This window comes from Camelus dromedarius, chromosome 12 (assembly GCF_036321535.1).
Source record: "Camelus dromedarius isolate mCamDro1 chromosome 12, mCamDro1.pat, whole genome shotgun sequence".
Taxonomy (NCBI): Eukaryota; Metazoa; Chordata; class Mammalia; order Artiodactyla; family Camelidae; genus Camelus; species Camelus dromedarius.
The window spans coordinates 2,034,477-2,053,594 of record NC_087447.1 but is presented as its reverse complement, the minus strand read 5'-3'; the positions used below and the strand labels follow the sequence as shown (position 1 = coordinate 2,053,594).

Sequence of the window (19,118 nt, the reverse complement as noted above, 5' to 3'; positions counted from 1 at the left end):
TGAAGCCCACAGCTGCGCACACTCACCCAGCCGGGTGCACGAGCTCTGCCTAACCCGTCACGGCCACGCTCCCACCTGGCTGAGCCGGGGGTCCTGGGTGCAGGCATGTCATGATTTTTAAAAAGGAGAGAAAATAATACTAATTATATGACAGATCTTATTTATGATAAATTTTTACATTTTTTTTATCATTATAATTCAATTATTTGTTAATCATTATCAATAAATTAATAAAATTACTTAAAATAGAAGAGAGTCAGAGGGAGCAGGGACCATCAGAGAACGGTGTGTGTGTGCGTATACGTGTGTGTCCACGTGTGTGTGCACTGAGGCCACCAGGAAGATGAGCCTTGCACCTGGCTGGGTGAGAGTGTGCCAGGCACATCCCAGAGGGCATCAGGGACAGGGCCTTTGGGTGGACATACTGGGCAGTGGGACATGGGTTAGGAGGGCTCCCACGATCCCCCTTCGGGCACCACTGGCAGACACAGCCCTGTGGCCCACCCGTGCAGACTCAGGGAGTCAGGCCAAAGCTGGCTAGGAAGGGCTGCTCTCCTCTGGGGACACAGCTGGGGTGGGCAGTAGGAGGGTCCTCTCCTCTCCCTGCTCACACTCAAGTTAAGACAGGGGAGCTGTGGGGAGGCTGGTGCAGAAGGGGACAGAGAGTTGGGGGCTCTGAACACTGGAAAAGGCCAGCATTATTTCCAGCCCTAAGGTCAGCTGCTGAGAGGGTGGGGGCCCTTCTCTGCCCCCAGTGCCAGGTCCTGGAGGGGAAGGGGCTTGAAGAACACTTCAAAGGGAGGGAAGAACGCCTCCCTCGAACCCCAGACCTCCTTCTCTTGAGGAGCAGAGTCGGAGGCTAGGAGACCCCCTTACACAACAACCAGCCCTCACGTGGTGAGGGAGGCCTGGGGGTCCACCTCCAGCGGGAACAGAAGCTGTCACCACGGTGCCTCTCACTCTGTTGGCCGGGTGTCCCGGTCACACCAGTTGTCCCCCAGTGACTGTTAAGAAGGTCAGTTCCCCTCTCAAACTTCACAGCGCGGGTCTCCTGGTCTTTCAATGTGTATCAAAGGCTGCGGGTCCGAGGCCTTGGCACAGGGCTCGCCGCACATCGAGGACTCCGCCTGGAGCCTGGGCAGACAGCGGTCAGCGGCCCCCCGGACCAAACAGCCAGCCACCCCGCACTCCCACTCTGCCGCGACGGCGGACCTCAGGCAGCCACTGTCTAGTCTTCCTGGTTGTCCCTGCACCCAAAGCCTGGAGGCGGGGGGCCCCTGTGCTCGCTCACTTGGCCCCTCGGCTGCTGCTCTGCTTTGCTTGGCCGGCATTTCCTCAGCAGCCAGGAGGAGGCGTCTGCAGCCCCTTGGCACAGCAGCAGGCCCCCTGGGAACCCAGCGCACTTGAGGGGAGGGGAGGCCTCCTCTGGGCACTTGTTTGCAAAGTTCCCACAGGACCAGGTAGGACAAACACGGAACATCCTCAGCCCCAGAAAAGCCAAATCGGTAAACACCCCCCACCATGGCATTTCTGCCTCTGATTGATTCAGCTGCAAAGTGCAAACTGCCCCAAGAAAGGGCAGTGGGGGGCCTGAGCCCCCTGGACCAGCATTCAAACAAAGCTTTTACGTGAGGCGGTGCAGCTGGGCTGGCAGATGACCGGCTGGGGAGAGGGCCCCGCTGCGGCACGGGGTGCGGAGGCCAGGCGGCTGTGGGCCCCAAGGCAGGCTGCAAACGGGCACTCCGGACCCAGCTCCCCGGCAGCTTGTGGGGGCCAACTCCAGACAGCATGGCCCGGGGGCCAAGCCCCCCACCGCTAGGAGGGCACGAGGGGTCGGTCATTCTGTGCAGAACCTCTGCCGGCCTCAAGAGAAGGCCAAGGTGGGAAAGCCTGTTTTATTTTCAGATTTTCTTTTTTAACCTTTTAAAGTAGGAAAATCCAATGATGCCACAGTGGCCAGAAGAGTGTCCGCCACCATTGGTGCTGACCGACAAACTAGAGAGCCCAGAGTTCCATGAGGTTATAAAAAGGCTGGGAGCAGCGGCCCGGGCGGGGTGAGACAGGCCGTGCTGGGGACTCTGGGGGCTCACGCAGGCGGCCACCGCCCTGGCCCTGCCTGGGCAGCCGGAGAGCGAGCGGCTCAGATGGGAGAAGGGCTGGGTCTTCTTGAGGAGGGTCCAGGGTCCCTGGAGGAGGCCCTGGCCCCAGCTGTCCGTGTGCCTGCAGCTAACTGCCCCTTCAAGAAGACTAGCATGTGCTACAGCCTGGTGCTATAACTCCAGGCAAATGGCGGTGGAATGTCCTGGAATGTTCAATCTGGAATGTTCTGGAACATTAATGAGTAATGGGGGTTAAAGGAAGGAGGGCAGAGACCATGATGGCGGTCAGCCTGGGGTTAGAGGAGGCGAGCTGGGAAGGCTGGGACCTGGCAGGGGTGGGCCACCTCTATGGGCCACCTCTACATCCCCCCGAGCTCACAGGGGCCTGTCCTGCCTCTGAGACGCCCCCTCCCATGCCCTGGTCTGCAGCCGCCTCAGAGACCCCTCTCCCACCTAAGGCAGTGCAGCCCAAGGTGGCCTGCGAGGGGGCACAGGGAGATACAAGCATTGTACCCCACCTGGGGCACCGTGCTGAGAATAAACGATCCCCAAAGATGTCTCTGGAATCCAGGAAAATATCTGGTTACCAGCGAAGGGGAACAGAGGTTGCAGATGGAATGAAGGTTGTTAAGCAGGTGACCCTGAGGTGGGCCATTACCCCAGATTATCTCAGGACGCCCACTGTAGTCACAAGGGTCCTCAGAGGGAGAGTCAGGAGGAGATGTGACCCTGTGCAGAAGGAGGTCACGGAGATGGGGCATGAGGAGGACCCGGCTGGCTGTACTGCCTTTGAGGATGGAGGATGGGGCCATGAGCCGGGGGATGTGGGTGCCTCTAGAAACTGGGAAAGGCTGGGAGTGGATTCTCCCCAGAATCTCCAGGAAGGAACCCAGCCTGCCCACCCTTTGAGTTTAGCCCAGTGAGGCCATTCAGACCTCCAGGACCATATATAAGATGACAAATTTGCATTATTTGAAGCCACCACATTTTGGTCATTTGTCATGGCAGATGTAGAGACTAATGTGGGCACCCACTGTGTGGTGTCCAGCCCCCAGGGCCACTGTCCGTGTTCGGGGTCTGCTGGGGGGCTTCAAAGTCAGCACGCGCTGTCCCCTGGGCGGGGCCGCACCAGGGTCCCTCACCCCGTCTGTCACTCAAGCTGTATCTCTGAACACCTGTACCACTGTTTACTTAATGTTTCTCCTTTAAATACACCCTGCTTCCTTATCTAAGTGTATTTGAAATCGGAATAAGTGACTAGGTAGGTGGTAGTTGTCAAAACACACACGATGAAGAGTAAACTTCTTCGAATCTGCTAACGTTCCCCTGCCCCGGCCCAGGTCGACAGCTGCCTGCTCCCACCTGCACCCCAACCTCACTCCTGCCGTTCCTGGGGGCTCCCCCAGGTGCCCTCCCCCAGAGAGGGGGCCCATCCCATAGGAGAGAGAAATAAGTCCTGGGGCTTCTTGGGGCTTTAAAGCAAACCAGAGCCATGCCGGCCCTGCTGGGCAGCACCCCTGGCCTCAGGGCCAAGGTGGAGGTGGGCACAGGGTAGCGGGCCCTGGGCCCCTGGCAGGGGGCATCGCACTGCCTTCCCATTATGCTCAGTGGCCAGATCCCATGTTGGTGAAGCCACTGGTCCCCACCTACAGAGGCCGGCCTCCCTCAGGGCCCTCCGTCAGGTCACATCCCAGGAGGCTCCCGACAGCCCTGCCCCTCCGACGCAGTCAATGGGGCCGGTATCAACCAAGCGAGGGGACGATGTCGGGGGGAGCCAGTGGTTCTCAGAGCACTGGTTCCCTGAAACCTTCTGGGACTTGCTGCCTGCAAGGGGCTGGGCTGGGGGTGGGGTGGGGTACAATCCTGCCGGAAAACTCAGGACTCCTCCCTCTGGGCTGACACGATGCCCTTGGACTTTCTAGAGTCAAATGGTGGTGCTTACTTACAGCAGTCATCCTCTCCCCACACAATGAAAAAGCTGGCCGTTTTACTCCACCCCATTTCTTCCAGGGAGCGTGTGGTGGATAATGGCTTTTTGATGGGGCCTTGAAATCCAAACAGCTGAGAACCACTGATAGAGTGGAAATTGCTCCCTTCCAGGAGCCAGAGCTCCTGGGTTTAAATCCTCACGTTGGATCTACTGTAGAGCACAGGGAACTGTATTCAGTTTCTTGTAATGAGTTGTAATGGAAAAGAATCTGAAAAAATACATACGTATGTATGTGTGTAACTGAATCGCTTTGCTGTACACCTGAAACTCACATTGTAAATCAACTACGCTTCAATACAAAATAAGAATTATAAAAAAAGTCCTTGTGTCGCCATGCAACCTTGGGTGACATTGGACTTGCCACCCACCTTCTGGAGCCTTAGCTGCTGTATTTGCGGGACGGGCTAGCCGCGCCTCACACTGTGGACACCGGCTCAGGCCATCCAGCCTGAGGGCCGCTGCCACGTCCAGGGCCTGTCCCTACACACTGAGCATGTATGGGGTGCCAGCTGGCCATTCCTCTTCATGGTTACCCTAGGAAGCCAGGCCAGTGTCATCCCAGCCTCATGGGAAGAGGGAGCCCACAGGGACGTCCGTGCTGAGGGCTGCACGTCGGCACCAGAGCTTGGACTGTCCTCCATCACCTCAAGCCTCTGCTCCTGACCGGGAACCCAACTGGCCCCCGTGCTGAGTGGCAGCCAGTGCTGTGTCCCCACTCCCCGTCTGCAGCACCCACACTGCACCTGCAACAACGGGGGCAGCCTGGCCCGGTGTCCAGTTACAGCCCACCCCACAGCCTGCGCGGGATTCCTGCGGAAGGCAGGCCGCGTGCAGAGGCCCGGGGCGGGGTGAGGACCACCCCCCAGCATCAGTGCGGTTGGCGCCCAGCACGTGGTCTGAGGAGAGGACAACCTGGCCCAGCTGGGGGCTCTGGGGAAAATCAGACAACCCCACATCTGGAAGCCACACAAGCCCTTTCCAGGCCAAGCCCCACGTCCTCCCCGTGACCCAGGGCCCCCGCTGGGACGGGGCAGGTGTAGATGGGTCAGCCTTCTCTGGCCTCCAGGCACACTGGGCTTCAGGCCCATCCCACAGCTCTGGTGGGGTCTCTGCCCCCGGGGCGGGGGCAAGCAGAGGCCCAGGGAACACTGGAGCAGACGCGCTGGGTGTCGGTGCCCCGGCCGCTGCATTTTCTTACTCTGTCCTTAGCCTGGAAGTGGGGGGCTTTCTGCTTCTCCTTCATGCTCAAGTACAAACATCGCCTTCTCAGGATCACCTCATCACCTCCATGATCACCCTGGCCTCACGATGAGGTTGCTGCCCACCCACTGGGCCAGGGACCTGTGCTGGGGGGCCTCGCTCCCGCCCGCCTTCCTTGCATCTCTCTTCCCTCCCCGTTCTTTGAAGCTTTCCTTGCTCGCTTCCCTCCTTTACAGGGTGCTTCCCAGGCTGCCGGCAGACTGGCTCAGCACTGGGTTAGGACTCTCTCCCCTGCCGTTGGAGGGTGACGTGGTAGTCCCCTGACACCCAAGAGGAGACGGCAACCATTCTGTGCCCCAGAAGGTGCCTCCCCTGTGTCAATCCCTCTGCCCCCCCTACCGTGCGGCTCCCCAGCTGGCTCCCGAGGGTCTCGACGGCAACGGTGGGTCCCCTTGTGAAGGCCTGTGGTGGGGCTCAGACAGTCCTCACCGCCGACACCCGCAGGCCCCCGTCGAGGCCTGGCCTCCCGACCTTTGGCAGCACGGTGGACGTGGAGCTCGAGGGCCGCCCCCCCCCCCCCCACTTCGAGCCCCACTCGGACCCACCAGCGGCACTAGTGACCCATTAGGGTCGCGTCGGGACAGGGGCTTGCTGCCAGCATTTTACACAGAGGTTCTTCGCAGCGAGTGGAGTCAAATGGATTCACATTGGGATCATAAATATAATTCAGAGGCTTTTATTTTCAAGTAGCACTTCTGAAATCTATAAAATTAAGCTAATACACTGATTTTTTAAAACACAAGACTTTTATGGCTCTGTGCGTCAGAATTTGCCAGCCCACAAGGCCAGGAGGTAACACCTTCCAGGTCTCAGGCATCCAGCAGGCCCCCAGGGGCCTCCCCGCTTCCCCCACCAAGTGGGAGACGCGCCCAGGAGAGCAGTGACTGCTCTGCCTCCTTCCCACCTCTGGCCACACGGTGACCAGCAGAGGTGACCGGCCTCTCCCTTCATCACTCACTGTGCCTCACAGCCCTCCGCCCCCTCCTGGGTGACCTGTGAGGCCAACCCATCCTTTGCCCCCTCTGCCTCCTCTTCTGAAGTTGTCGTCCCTGGACAACTGGTGCCCAGTACCCCCACCCGGAGCCCATCCTACCCCTGCTCTCCAGGAGTGGTGGCTGTCCTTTGACCCCCAAGGTTTCCCAGGCCCCTCATTCTCACAGGTCCTGGATCTGGGCTCTCCAGGCCACAGATGCCCAGGGATATTGAAACTCAAGGGCCCAGGTTCCAATGTCCAGAGGTCCTAGTACTCCGAGGCCCCCAGTACCCACCAGACTCAGTCATTCTCAGTCCCACGTGGTCTCAAGCCCTGGAGTGGACTCTTTCCTGGCCTCTAGTCCTGACGCTCCCCAGGGTGGTGGCCAGGGATTTCCTTGAGCTGTGCAGGCCTGGGGGTGCCCTGAGGGCAGGGGGAGGGCTAAGCCCTGCCGGGGAGACCCTCTTTGGCATTCCAGGGTTTCTCTGGAAGTGACCATCTTGAGGATGACTTACCACCCTCCTCCCGCTCTCACTTGCGGTGCCTCTTGTGGCCCCAGCCGCAAGCTGTCGGATCTAACGTCTTCACTGGGGAATTCAGTGTAAGCCGGTGCCGCCGGCGAGGACCACACGCAGGCGCACACTGCCGCTTTTCAGTGGTCCCAGACAGGGTGGGGGGAGCCACAGTTCTGTCCGTGGCCGGCAGCCCCTCCTCTTGGAGTTGAGGCCCCAGCTCCATTCACAGGGGTCACTAGTCCAACAACAGAGTACACGGTGGAGAAGTGGAGTTCTGGACCCCGTATGTACTCTGTCCACACAGGAGTCTCCAGAATTGCCAGCTCCCCACACCTGACCGAGCATGCCTGGGACCCGGCTGCACTCCTTAGGAAGCCCCCTACTCTGAGGCCGCTCTTTTCCTGGGGTTTCTGACTCGGGGGTGGGGAGTCATTGCTGTCCCTCCACCCAGTGGCCTGCTCAAATGGCCTGACGTCGGCCACAATAGCCCCAGTCCTCCAAACCACCCACCACCGAGCCTGCCTCCATCCCCTCCCTCACTCGCATCCTCAGAGCCAGCCCTTTCTCCCTTTGCCTCGCCTGAGAGCGGGCTCAGCTAAGGAGTTTGGGGCTCCAGGGCCACCCTCTCCCGGGTCTGCCGCGGCTGGTGGGGCTCGGAAATCTCTCTCATCTGACCCACCGTTCCCTGCCCTCCACGCTCTCCACTGCCTGGAGCAAAGTCCACGCGGCTGGACGTGATCACCAGGCCCTTCCTGGCCGCCCTGCTCTAGAGTGCACCCCGGGCTCTGGCCCACCAAGGAAACTCGCCGGCTCTCTCTCACTGCCCGCCTGCGCGATTTTTCATTTACTGATTCGTTCATTCATTCATTCTTCTAATGTTTATCAAGCAGCCTCTCACGCCCAGGTCTGCACCCCCCGGGGCCAGAGCAGTGGCCTCCCCTGAGGGGACCAGCTCTCCCAACTCTCAAGAAGAGACCAGCACCCCCACACTTGCGATTGAAGACCAGAAGCTCTATAAGGCGAGGCCAGGGCTGGGAGAGGAGCTGTGAGGGGGTCCCGATTTAGAACGTGGGCTGGTCCATGGAGGGTTCTCAGGGGAAGTGGTGCTGGAGGCCTGAGGCCGGAGGGAGGAGTGTGTGTGTGCATGTGTGTGTGTGCATGTGTGTGTAAAACAGTCACAGGGCTGTATCCCGAGGCCGGGGGCATGAAGCGGTGCCCAGGGGTCTGCAGGGGCAGAGGCCTCTCAGTAAGGGGTCCTCGACTGGAGGAGAACAGCCCTGAATGAGTGGGGTGGGGGAGTCCAGGGCAGGTGACCAGGAAGAGGTGACGGTACGTGCAATGGGGAAGGGGGGGACAGCACAGACTGGGGATGTGAGGGTGTTTCCGGGGTTGGGGGTAGGGGGGCCCAGGATGACCCACGGATCCAGCCTGAGCAGCCTGGAGACAGTGGGTCAGGAGCTCAGCGGGCCGCAGGGCCCCCAGGCTTGAGCTGCAGAGTCAGTCAGTCCCGGGGCGGGGCTGGGGGCAGGCTGGGGGCACCCGGTCCTCTCTTCCTTCTCTCCCCCTCCCGGTCTCTCCTGTCCAGTCCCTCAGCCTGGAAGTCTCCCTCCGGCCCTCTAGACCCCTCCGGCCTCCTGCCACTTTGCACCCTCTGTCTCCCGTGGGTTCAGTTAGCAGAGCTTCCCCAGATTAGAGGGGGACAGCACATCCCCGCCCCCCCACCCAGGGTGCCCAGCCAGCTTCCTGCTCCCGCAGCCCCTCTCCTCAAGGCCCAGTTCTCCTAGCTCCTTCGCGGAGGCGCTAACAAGCCTGGGGGCACTGACCTCCCTCGGAGGTTCCTATGGCCTGCTGCACATTTGTGAGCAGGACGAGTGCCCTGAACTGGGGGTGGCGTCCACAGCCACTGGGCACATAGGGGAGGCCTGTCAGGGAGCCTGGATCAGCCTGCTGGGTGGCGGAAAGGAGGCTGAGCAAAGAGCTGGGTGGGGCGTAGCAGGGAGGGCCAGGGGAGGCCCGTTGTGCCCAGAGCTCCGAGCGGGGCCGGCCCCAGCCCTGGGGATGACCCGGCGAGGGGCCGGAAGCTCTCCTGACGCGCACCGTGGCATCACGGAAACGCCGTCCGAGGGCAGCACAAGGAGCAGAGGCCGCCGAGCGCGAGGGAGGGGTGTGCCCAGCCCCGGCCTGCCCGGCAGGGCTGTGCTGGGCGGTTCTGGAGACAGGCGAGGCTGGGCGAGCAGGAAACTGAGGCCTGGGAGGTGAGGGCGGGCTCCGGGGAGCCCCGCCTCCCACGTGCCTCGGCCCAGGCCTGGCCGGCTGCCTGTGGGTGGTCACGGGCTCCCAGCAGCCGTCCGTGCGGGGGGTGGGTGGGTGGGGGGACGGACTGAAGCCACCCTGCCTCGGGCACGGCGGGGTTGGGGCCTGGGGGGCCGGGGGTCTGGAGAGGAGACTGTCAGGGCAGGGGTCCCCTCCCCAGGCCCTGGTGGGTGGGACAGGGGCCCCCAGGCTCCGGCTGTGAGGCGAGGCCCTCGGTGGCGGCCACAATAAATATGTTTGTTCAAGGAAAGCCAGGCTGGGAGCTGTGTGCGCTGGCCTGGTGAGGAAGAAAAGGCCGCTTGTGCCTCGCACACTGGGGCGATTGTTCGTGCTCACGCAACTGCTGCCCCGTGGCCGGAAAGGTCAGACGCCCCTCGGGCCCCGTCGGAAGCAACCGGTGCCTCAGGCCCCTGTGCTCGCTCCCAGCTGTAGTGCTGGTCGCCCACAGCCCCTCTGGGCCTTGGCACAGGGCGGGAAGGTGCCAGGCAAGGTCTGAATGGTGGTTCCCGGCAAAGGCAAGGGGCAGAGAAGCCAGGAGTCTGCCCGATGGTGGGGCAGACGTCAAGTTGGGGAGAGCAGGCCCCGCGGCGCAGCCCAGTGCCTGGAGGGAGGGAGCCAGTGAGGCACCGGTTTGCTCACTGGTCGAATGCAGTGGTGCTGACCATGGTGTCTGGGCATCGGGGAGGCCAGGGCAAGAGCTGTGCAGAGACCTGGAAGTGGGCTGAGGCCAGCCGGCCACCCTCTCCCAGGAGCAGAGGGCGCCACGAGCTCCCGGCTGCAGCCCGGCTTCTAGAACGGTGTCTGGCACGCTGCAGGCATCCGCCAAGCGTCTGTGGGGTGAGCACATCCCGGACGGGGCCTTGTCCCGGGCACTCCTGGCCCTCCCTGATCTCAGCACCCTGAAGGGCAAAGACCTAGAGCCCGAGCCTGGTCTTCTGTTCCTCCTACGGGGGGAGGAAGGACACTGGGTCCTGCCATGTCCTGGGCTCAGGGGTGGTGCCCCCACGTCACCCCCACCAGGCCTCCTCTTGGTGTCGTTGCCTGCCCTTGGCTTCCCGGGGAGAAAGCCCTGGAGATGGGCTGGGCCGGGACAGTGCCTCCTACCTGGGCACTGACTGGGGTGGGGGGAGGGATGGGAGAGGGTACCTGCTCACCTCCACACACACCCACACACACCCAGGGCAACGAGGATGGCCGGCCTGAGGTCCAGCTGAATAGCTGTTCTGGGGTAACATCCGTGAGAAGGCAGCCCAGTGACCTACTTTATTCGAGTGAATCCCCCTCCTCACAACCGCCTTTCAACCAGAAGACGCTGGGCTGTGAGGTGAAAAAGGTGGCCTTGGGGAAGAGCTTCTCGCAGCTTCTGAAGAGATGGTGTCACCAGAGGCCTCCTGGCTGGCCTTGTGTCAGGGTGGCTGGAAGGGAGAGGGTGGGCCCCAGTCCTGCCGAACGCGCACTTCATGCCCCCTGACCTGCGCCGTCTCCATCTCCCCCGTGTGCACTCCCGGGGATTCCAGGGCCCCGACCCCCAGGGCTGCAGGGTCCCCGGGGAAGGCAGGCTGCTCAGGGCCACAGTGAGGTCTTACTTGGGCCGTTGAGACACAAAGTAGAACCAGAGGGGCTTGCCTGGAGCTGAGAAGGGGACACAGGACAAGAGAGGAGGTCCCCCACCTGGCAAGCACCTGGAGCTGGATGATCACCAGGGGAGCCTCGCTGGTGTCCCCGCTCTGTGCCCGGCGTGGAGGCGGCATCCTGCGGCCTTGGCTCCCTTTCCTGGGACTCCCCCCACTGACACGCAGCTGGAATGTGCCAGACTCACCAGGGCCCGGCATTCGGGCGTGGGAAGAGGGCATTCCAGTATTGCTCTCTGCACGACAATGGGGTGCATGCGTGGTGACGCCCTGCAGAACCAATTGAGGCCGTGGGGACTGCAGCAGCCCTCAGACTGGGGAGCTCTGAGCTACCGCTGCAGGTGTGGGTGTAGCTCCCCTGCTGGGAAGAGCAAGGACCCCCAGCCAGACCTACCTCCTCCCCACTCGGCGCAGGACCTGCCCGGTCTGCCTTCAGCTGCCGGCCGGAAGTAGGTGTTTGCTTGCAATACATGGTGACAAGGCCTCTTTCCTTTTCCCGTAACAAGGCTGAGCTCCCGGAGCAGCCAAGCACCCGGCTGGGTGTCTGGTCCCCATGGCCAGTCCTACCAGGGAAACCTCTGGTCCGTCCTGCCCAGCTCCTGTCCACGGCCTCCGAGGCCTGGTTCCAGCCCCCATTCCCTCTTCGCTTCTGCCCGTTCACGCCACCACAGCTGCACACCCCCCAGCCCCTCTGGCAGCCCCCACCCTAATCTGCCTCCACTGTGACGGGGCAAATCAGAGCAACTCTGGCCACGCAGGCCTGATGCCAGGACTTGCCACCTGAGGACAGCATCGATCTCCCTGCTGGGGCCTCCTGGGCACCTGTGGTCTGCCCCCACTGCCCCACCAGCCACGCTGTTCCCCTTCCAGCTCCTGTAGTGCACCCTGTGCTCCTCACAAGGGAAACAGGGGTCAGGAGAGTCAGAGAGAGGAGGAAACAATGGAAGCAGAGGTGAGAGAGCTGCAAGGAAGGGGCCACAAGCCAAGGGACTGGTAGCCTCCAGAAACTGGAAAAATCCAGGAAGAGATTCCTCCCCAGAGCCTCCAGAGGTAAACAGCCCTATCAGCACCTTGATTTTAGCCCAGGGAGAGCCATGTTGGACTTCGGACCTCTAGGACTATGAGATAATACATTTGTGTTGTTTAAAGCCACAAAGTTCTCGGGAATTTGTTACAGCAGCCACAGGAGACTAAAATACTTCCCCTTCCAAATAGCCTCAAAATCCACCATTTCCCTCCTCGCCCACATGGTCCAGCTGCCAGCAGCACTGGCCGCCCAGGTCTGCCTCTGCCCCTCCACAGTCCATCCTCGGCTCCGTTACCATCAGGGCTGGGCCAGGCCCTCGTCGTCTCCCTGAGATGCTCTGACCCACATGGGACAGGCGCCTTCCGCGTCAGTACCAGCCCTGCCTACCTTCTGTTTTCCTCCCGAGCACTTATCAATAAATAAAGAAGAGCTAAACGCACTTCTGTGTGCACCTGTGATGTCCTTCTTCCCCATTCGGAATACTGGCTCTTCTAGGCTGTGTTGATTTGTATCAGTTTTGTGTCCATGCAGGTTAATCGTGTCAATTTTGTGTCAACACTGCACCAATCTGTGTCAGTTGTGTATCTCCAGTCCTGCAGCTGGAGCAGGTGTCCTTATTGGTCAGATAGACGCACACACATCTCTCCTGAAGGACTAGTGTATTTGATCTAATGTGATTGCTGGCAGCTCTATGGCATGGGAAATTTATGAGCCCATGTTACAGGTGTGGCTACGGAATTTTGTCACCCACAGTGCGGCTCTACCCTGTTGGGATGCTCCAGGGAGGAGAAGTGCCAGGGGCAGATTCCAGGCCGGGACAGTTCTTGCCCCTGGGGTCTGCCCCTGAGGAGAGCCGGGCTCAGGGGTCCCTGGCCCAAGCACCCTTTGTGCCTGTCCAGGGCGGGCGGGTGGCAGGCAGCGTGGTGGATAAATGGGCCATTGTTCTGGGGAGCACAGTTGCCAGCCTGACGTGCACAACAGCCCCTGTGTCTACAGCGGCCCCCAGAACCCATCAACACCTTATCGCCGGCATTAATCACCGCTATCGGCCCCAAATCAGGCAAACACTTCTGGGGTGTTCAGACCCCCGACTTCACAGAAGTTCCTATGTAATAATAGATTAAGTTTCTGGTGGTTCGGCGGCATCCATAGAGGCCGGCCCTCCAGGGTGGCGAGGGGTTGGGGAGGCGCGGAGCGACCCGGACTGCCAAGGCCCTGGGCCCGGGCCGGCCAGCTGCCGGCTCTGGTGGGGCCCCCCTGGGACGCCCCTCCCACGCCCTCAGGGACCAGATGAGCCATCTCTGTCTCCCTGGGGCCAGCCTCTGGGAGGACGCACTGGGCTCTGCCTGGACCTGAGCCCCTGCCCTGTCCTCCCCAAGGCTCAGCTCTGCCAATGGGCTACCTCAGCATGGTTTTAGAATCTCTAGGAGGAAGTGACTCGGACCATGATGAGCGGGAACAAGAGTCCCCCCAACCCCCCACTCCGGCCCCAGGGTACTCCCCTCTGAGGCAGAGGAGACAACGGACCCTGGGGGTTGAGGGACACACGGGAAGACTGTGCGGAGCCACAGTCAGAGTCAAAGCAGAAGAGAGGGCGGAGGGGCCGGGAGAGGAGACGCCAGCGTGGGTAGTGGCAGAGGCAGGGCCATTGGAAGACCTGGATGGGTACCCACGCAGAGGCGGGGCGGGAATGAGCTGGAAGGAACACAGGAGCAAGGACGAAGCCAGGGCACCCAGGCATGGGGAGGGGACGTGACGAAAGCAGGGTCCCAGGGGATGTGGGGAGCCCCTCTGCCTGCACTGTGATGCCCAGCAGTGTCTCTGTCCCTTCATAGAGGGAACAAGGCGCGGGCTGGGCTCAGCCAGGTGTGTCTCCCCTGGCGTGTCCTTGCATCCTGGACGCTGTCTTCACCCTTCCAGACCACACGGCCCCTCCACTGGCTCGCTCTGCCCCTGGGGGCTGGTCGCAGCAGGCTGCGTCCCAGGCCCCTTTCCTGGGCCTTCCTCATTGGGCCTGGGTCTCGCCATTGGCTGGATCCCCATCCTGGGTCCCTGCTCCTCTCCTCAAGGTTAACTATTTACTCGACCTTTGCTCTCCGGCCACTTCCCCCACCCCGCACCCAACCCTGAGTCAGGGCAGGACTGCTGCAGGGACATTAGCCCCGGATTCCTGCAGGAGGCCCCATGGCTCCCAACACCCCGCCCACACATGGATAATCCCAAAGTGCGTCTGCTTTCCGTGGAGTCCTGTCCCCTACACAGTTACCCTGCATTATCTCCACTTTACAGATAAGGAAACGGAACCTCAGAGAAGCTGTGAGCCCCCAGGTCCTGGCCAGCTGGGATTCAGATCCTGTGTGTCTGCCCAGAGCCCCCTGCATCCCCTAGGTGGCCTTCTCACCCCCAGCATCTGCAGGCATGGACAGTTGGAAGCCCCCTGCTGCTCCAGAGCCCTGCTGTCCTGGGGGCCCACCGTCCTTCTTGGAGTCTAGTGTATAATAACTGCCTTGCTTGGACTTGGACGGAGGGTTACTGGGCTTCAGAATTTGAAGCAAATCCAACAGAGCAGAAGGCAGGCACAGGCTTTTCTGCCAGGATGTTTTACAGACCAACACAGGGTTTGGTAGGACCCACTTGGGGATGGGAGCTGGGAGCACAGAGCCAGAGCCCCCAGACGAGTGGCTCACATGTCCCCTGCCCCCCACAGACCTCCATGTTCAGGCTAACCCCCGCCTGGGGGCAGGGTGCGGGGAGCCCAGTGTGTGGGGGTGACTGTGTCTGTCTCTCTCTAAGGAGCAGGGATGTCTGCTGGGAGCTGGTGGGGAGGGGCCTGGGTGCTCTCCCTGAGCCCCCAGACGGGCAGAGCTGACCCTGGGGCTAGGGCAGCAGGAAAGAGGGGTGCCCCCTCTGCCCAGAGCAGGGTGGCTGCCCGCTGTGCGGAGGGAGGGGCGCGTTCTGGGGGAAGGCAGACTAGCCAGTGCTGCGACGTCCCACTTGTCCCTGTTGAAATCAGCTCCTATTCAGGCCAACACAGACACAATGTGATTTGGGGAAGAAATATCGAAAAATGTTCCTCCCTCCAGGGAACGGGCCTTGGCCACCTCTGGCCTCGGTCCACAGGCTCGTCACCACAGTCCCGCCCAGAGCCCCTCTGGGCTCCTGGCAGCCGCCACCCTGTCACAAGAGTCACAGTGGGGTGGGGCTGGGAAGTGACTGACCTGGAGCGGGTCGCTTCTCTGCCCCAGGCCTCAGTTTCCCCAGTTCTGAGGGTGCAGTGGCCACCTCCTGTGGGGTGTCTGGGCCCTGTGAAAGCCTGTTGCTGGCCTGAGGCTCACCTCCAGGAAGACCCTGTCCCTCACTCAGAGGCACCACTGCCTTCCAGGCTCAAGGTGCTAGCGGGCCCTCCAAATCCATCTGGGCCCCTCAGGTCTGGAGCCCGGGTGGACAAGCCTCCACATGCACACCCCCCCCCCCCAGCTGGCCACGTCCACACGCACATCACGTGAGCATTGCAGCCCAGCCTAAGCCACCGCGGGACCCACCCTGGCCTCCTGCCCCCGCCAGCTGGAAGCAATCTCCTCGGAGCGGGCAGGTGGTCCTCCTTAGCCGCTCCCGAGGGGCCGTCCCCAGCCCTGCACCTACACAGAGGTGGCTGTGCACGCACAGCCGCCTTGGGGCCCCTTCCCTGCTACAGTGAACCAAGCGCTCTGGAATTCGTGGAGGAATCAGGGGTCTTTCGCCTGCTGTTTTTCTTGGCGAGGCCTTATCACAAATTAGTGGGGAAGCCCGAAGGTTAGGGTTTCAGTCAGTTCAGCAGAATCTGAGAAGCGAGGAGTGGGCCTCCCGCCTCTCCTTGACCCTCAGGGCCCCAGGATGATTAACCGGGCAGGTGACCGGCACTTGGGGCAGGGGAGGCAGCGTTTGCGCAAGCTGCCCAGTTTCAGAGAGGCCAGCAATCCCCCGCCTCCCCCAGACCCCCCTCGGCTGGGGACGTGGGAAACCAGCCGTGCGGTCCGGAGCCCGGGGCGCTTGGCCTTGCAGGGGAGCGTCTGGGAAGGGGCAAGGGCAAAACTGGCCTGGGGTCCTGGGGGCAGGCCCTCTGAACCCAGGGACCCTTTCGCTAAGGTGCTTTCTCAGCCATAGCTAAACATGGGGCGACTCAGAGAGCAGTTCAGGGGCCCACACAGGCGAAGGGCAGGGTGTCCCTGCTGTGAAAGCTGTTAGGTGGGCGGCACCGTCTCCCGGGAGGAGCCAAGGTGCTTCTCGTGGTGATTGCGCTTTCTTTCCTTCTCTTTTTTTGTTTTCCTTTTCTCTGTCTCCCTCCCTCCCTCCCTCCCTCCCTCCCTTCCTTCCTTCCTTCCTTCCTTCCTTCCTTCCTTCCTTCCTTCCTTCCTTCCTCTCTCTGTCCGTCCCTCCCTCCCATGTCAGCACCGTTTACTGCAGCCTAATCAGTCAACAAGATTTCAAAAGGAGAGAGATGACTTCCTTACTCAGTCACAATGAGCCTGCCTTGGCCCTGGGGCTGGGACGGGGGATGGACGTGGAGCTTCCCCGCAACTCACCACCCATCCGCCACCACGGCCTCTGCCCACGTGTGGGGCTCTCCCGCCTCCACTTCACTGGTTTGGCCCTGCCGGGCCCACACTCCCAGAGCTGAACTGGGGCAGGAGCAGGTGGAGCCCGGGTTCAGCAGATGGTCCACAATTTTCAACTAATCTCACGCTTGACTGCTGGGCTCGCTGACTGTTCCTGAACAGACCAGGTGCCTGGGTGACACGATGGACTCCAGTGTGATGCTTCTCATGGGCCATTTCCATGTAGGTTACTGGATCAGTCACTGGCTCCCTGAGACAGTGACAACACGCCCCCGCTTCAGGGCTGGGAACAGTGAGGCTAGGGCCTTGAAGTATCCTATTCAGGATCGTGCAGCTGGCGAGTGGCAGGGCAGCATGGACCCAGCTCTGTGCTGAGGCCCAAAGCCTGGCCTAGAGGCCCTGCTCCACCAGGGGCCCCCGGCTCCCCCTGCCCTTCTCCCCGAGGGACCACCTGGGGGTGTGGTGCCGAGGTGGAGGGGCTACGGCTGGGGGCCTCTGGGGGGCAAACCTTCACCTTCCCCACTCCGAGGGCAGCCACCAGCTCCTAGCCCCCAGCACCCCGCACACACCCGGCCACTAGCGGGCAGCCCTCTGGCTGGCGTGTTGGGACCCCGGCTGCCAGCCCCGTCCCCCTGGGCAGAAACCCAACCCAGGCGGGAGGGCGGCTGTCGCTCCCAAGGATTTAGGACTGTCACCTGGTGGAGCGGGCTCTCCGCCCTGATGGGGTAAATGGCTCCACACCGAAAGGTGACACCGAAAAGCGATACTGAGCCTGTGGGAGGACCGTGTATCATCCGAGCCTGATGTGTGCGTGTTTTTCTTTCTGTCTTTCCTTCCTGAACTCTTTGCCCGTGGCTCCCCAGTGACTTTATTGGAGCGTCCCGTGCAGGTGTGGTTTTCTATCAGAAGGCTGGGGCCCCTGAGCAGGCTGTGTGTGGAGGTGGTGATGGGGACAGGGCTCGGGGTCAGACGCAGAGAGCACGGTTTAAATTTCTGCTTCAGCCAGCGAAAAGAGTGAATTCCTTCACACCTGCAGCAGATGGGGAGGGCGGCCAACCCCTCCCACGCCTGTGGATGTCCATCTGCCGTGAGACTTCGCAGTCTTCATCCAGGGGGAGGAAGCTGGCTCTCCACTCTCTGGAGTGCGGGCCTGGCCGTGTGAGTCGGGAACAATCTGTTTTGCAGCAAAGCTGACTGCACATTGCCTCTCTGAGTTTCAGCCTCGTCTTTCACCTGCATGGCACTGTTTCCAGGTACCGCTGGCTCACCAGGGACAGAGCTACAAGCCAGATCAAGCTTGGGCTGTCCTCATGTGGTAGGCACGTGAAAAGTGCCACCTGTTCTCACCTGTGCCACCCCCCCCCCCAGCAGCAAGGAGGATGTCACTGCACTCTAAATGACAGAGAAGGCTCAGAGAGGAAAAGACTTGCTGGGGGTCCCGAGGGCCCGAGCTGGGATCAAGCCTGGTCTGGGTGGGTTCACACGTGTCCAGTGCCCCCCGAAGAGTCCCGCATGCCCAGTGTCCCTTGGGAGGCTCCCGGGACTCTGTGATCCAGTGCTTGTTCAAACAACAATGGTGACAGTGCTAATGGCACGTGGCACGTGGAGCACCACAGGTGGGTGCCAGGCTCGGCCAGTGGCCATGCCTGCCCTGCAGGACAGGAGGTAGGGCGCACCCAGAGCTGCTCTGCCTATAGTCACCCCCTCGCTCATAGCCCTCCAAGGTCTCTGTCACCCACAGGACCCAGACTCAGCAGTCCAGCCTGTTCCAGCCCTCCCTCAGGGCCCTGGGCTGAGATGGCCTCTCCAGGGCTCCCACAGTCCACACTCACAGCCCCCTGCCCTGCCCAGCTGTCACCTCGGTGGAGAGCCTGTCACCATGGGCTGGGGAGTCACACCCAGCCCCAGCCCAGCTGCCTGCTGGCCTTTCCTGCCCTCACTCCACCTGCTCTTCTTCACCTGCCACCCTCATGTGTCATGTCACCTGTGAGCTCTGAGGGACAGGCTCCCCCTGCCTCTATTCCCAGACTCGCCCAGGTGGGGGCCTCAGGCTCCAGCCCCACTCTCCGGGGGTGCGGGGCTCCCCACACCCTGTGCTGGCAGGACCCCAGGAGGCTGTCTGTGTGCTGCCTGTGGGCAGCGGCCACTCACGCAGGACGTCTGGCTGTGAGACCCCGTGGAGGCCAAGGTGGCCACAGAAGGTGACGGGAAGCCCTCAGTGGGCGTCTCCTGGGGGTGATGTGGATGGAGCCAGGCCTCGGGCTTAGAGTAAGGGTGTCCCCAGAGGGCAGTGGAGTCAGGTCCCATGGGCCACCCAAGACTAGCCCACCACAGGGCCTCCCTTAGCTGGAGGAGGGGATAGAGGCCTCGGAAGGGACTGGGGGACAGACAGAGAGACAGACAGATGACTCTGGGTGAGCTTGGTGCTTCCTCGGAGGCCCGGCCAGCATCTGGCCAGGTTGGGGGGGCCGCCCCAGCAGCTGCGGGGAAGGCAAACAGCCCGGGAGAACGACCACCTTGCCCCATTCGCCACTATTCACGCAGCAGAGTGGAGGGGGGTCCTCTTAAAGGCGCCATGGGGAGGGGGATGGTGACCCCCAAGGCCTGCCCCCTCCCCCATCCCACTCTGTGGGGTGGCTCCCACCCTCCACGCAGGAGAAAAGCCTCGAGAAGACTCTCCACCACCGGAATGTAAATCCCTAAAACTATTTCTTG

At 61.7% G+C, this 19,118-nt stretch overlaps 1 protein-coding gene across 7 annotated transcripts in view; it reads right to left on the bottom strand.

Moving 5' to 3' along the window:
• Positions 1–19,118, bottom strand: part of KCNQ1 (potassium voltage-gated channel subfamily Q member 1) — a 320,726-nt gene that overhangs the window by 96,277 nt on the left and 205,331 nt on the right. The window contains exons 12-13 of one of the 7 annotated variants that reach the window (XM_064492000.1): positions 11,176–11,344; positions 10,372–10,565 (exon numbers count right to left, since the gene is read on the bottom strand). The exons of 4 other annotated variants lie outside the window; for them this stretch is intronic. In XM_064492000.1, coding sequence (XP_064348070.1) covers positions 10,557–10,565; positions 11,176–11,344 — 178 coding nt within the window. In that variant the 3' untranslated portion in view covers positions 10,372–10,556. Of the gene's footprint in view, positions 1–10,371; positions 10,566–10,831; positions 11,345–19,118 lie in introns of those variants that run through there. 2 more of the 7 variants (XM_064491999.1, XM_064491998.1) reach the window with 2 other exon arrangements.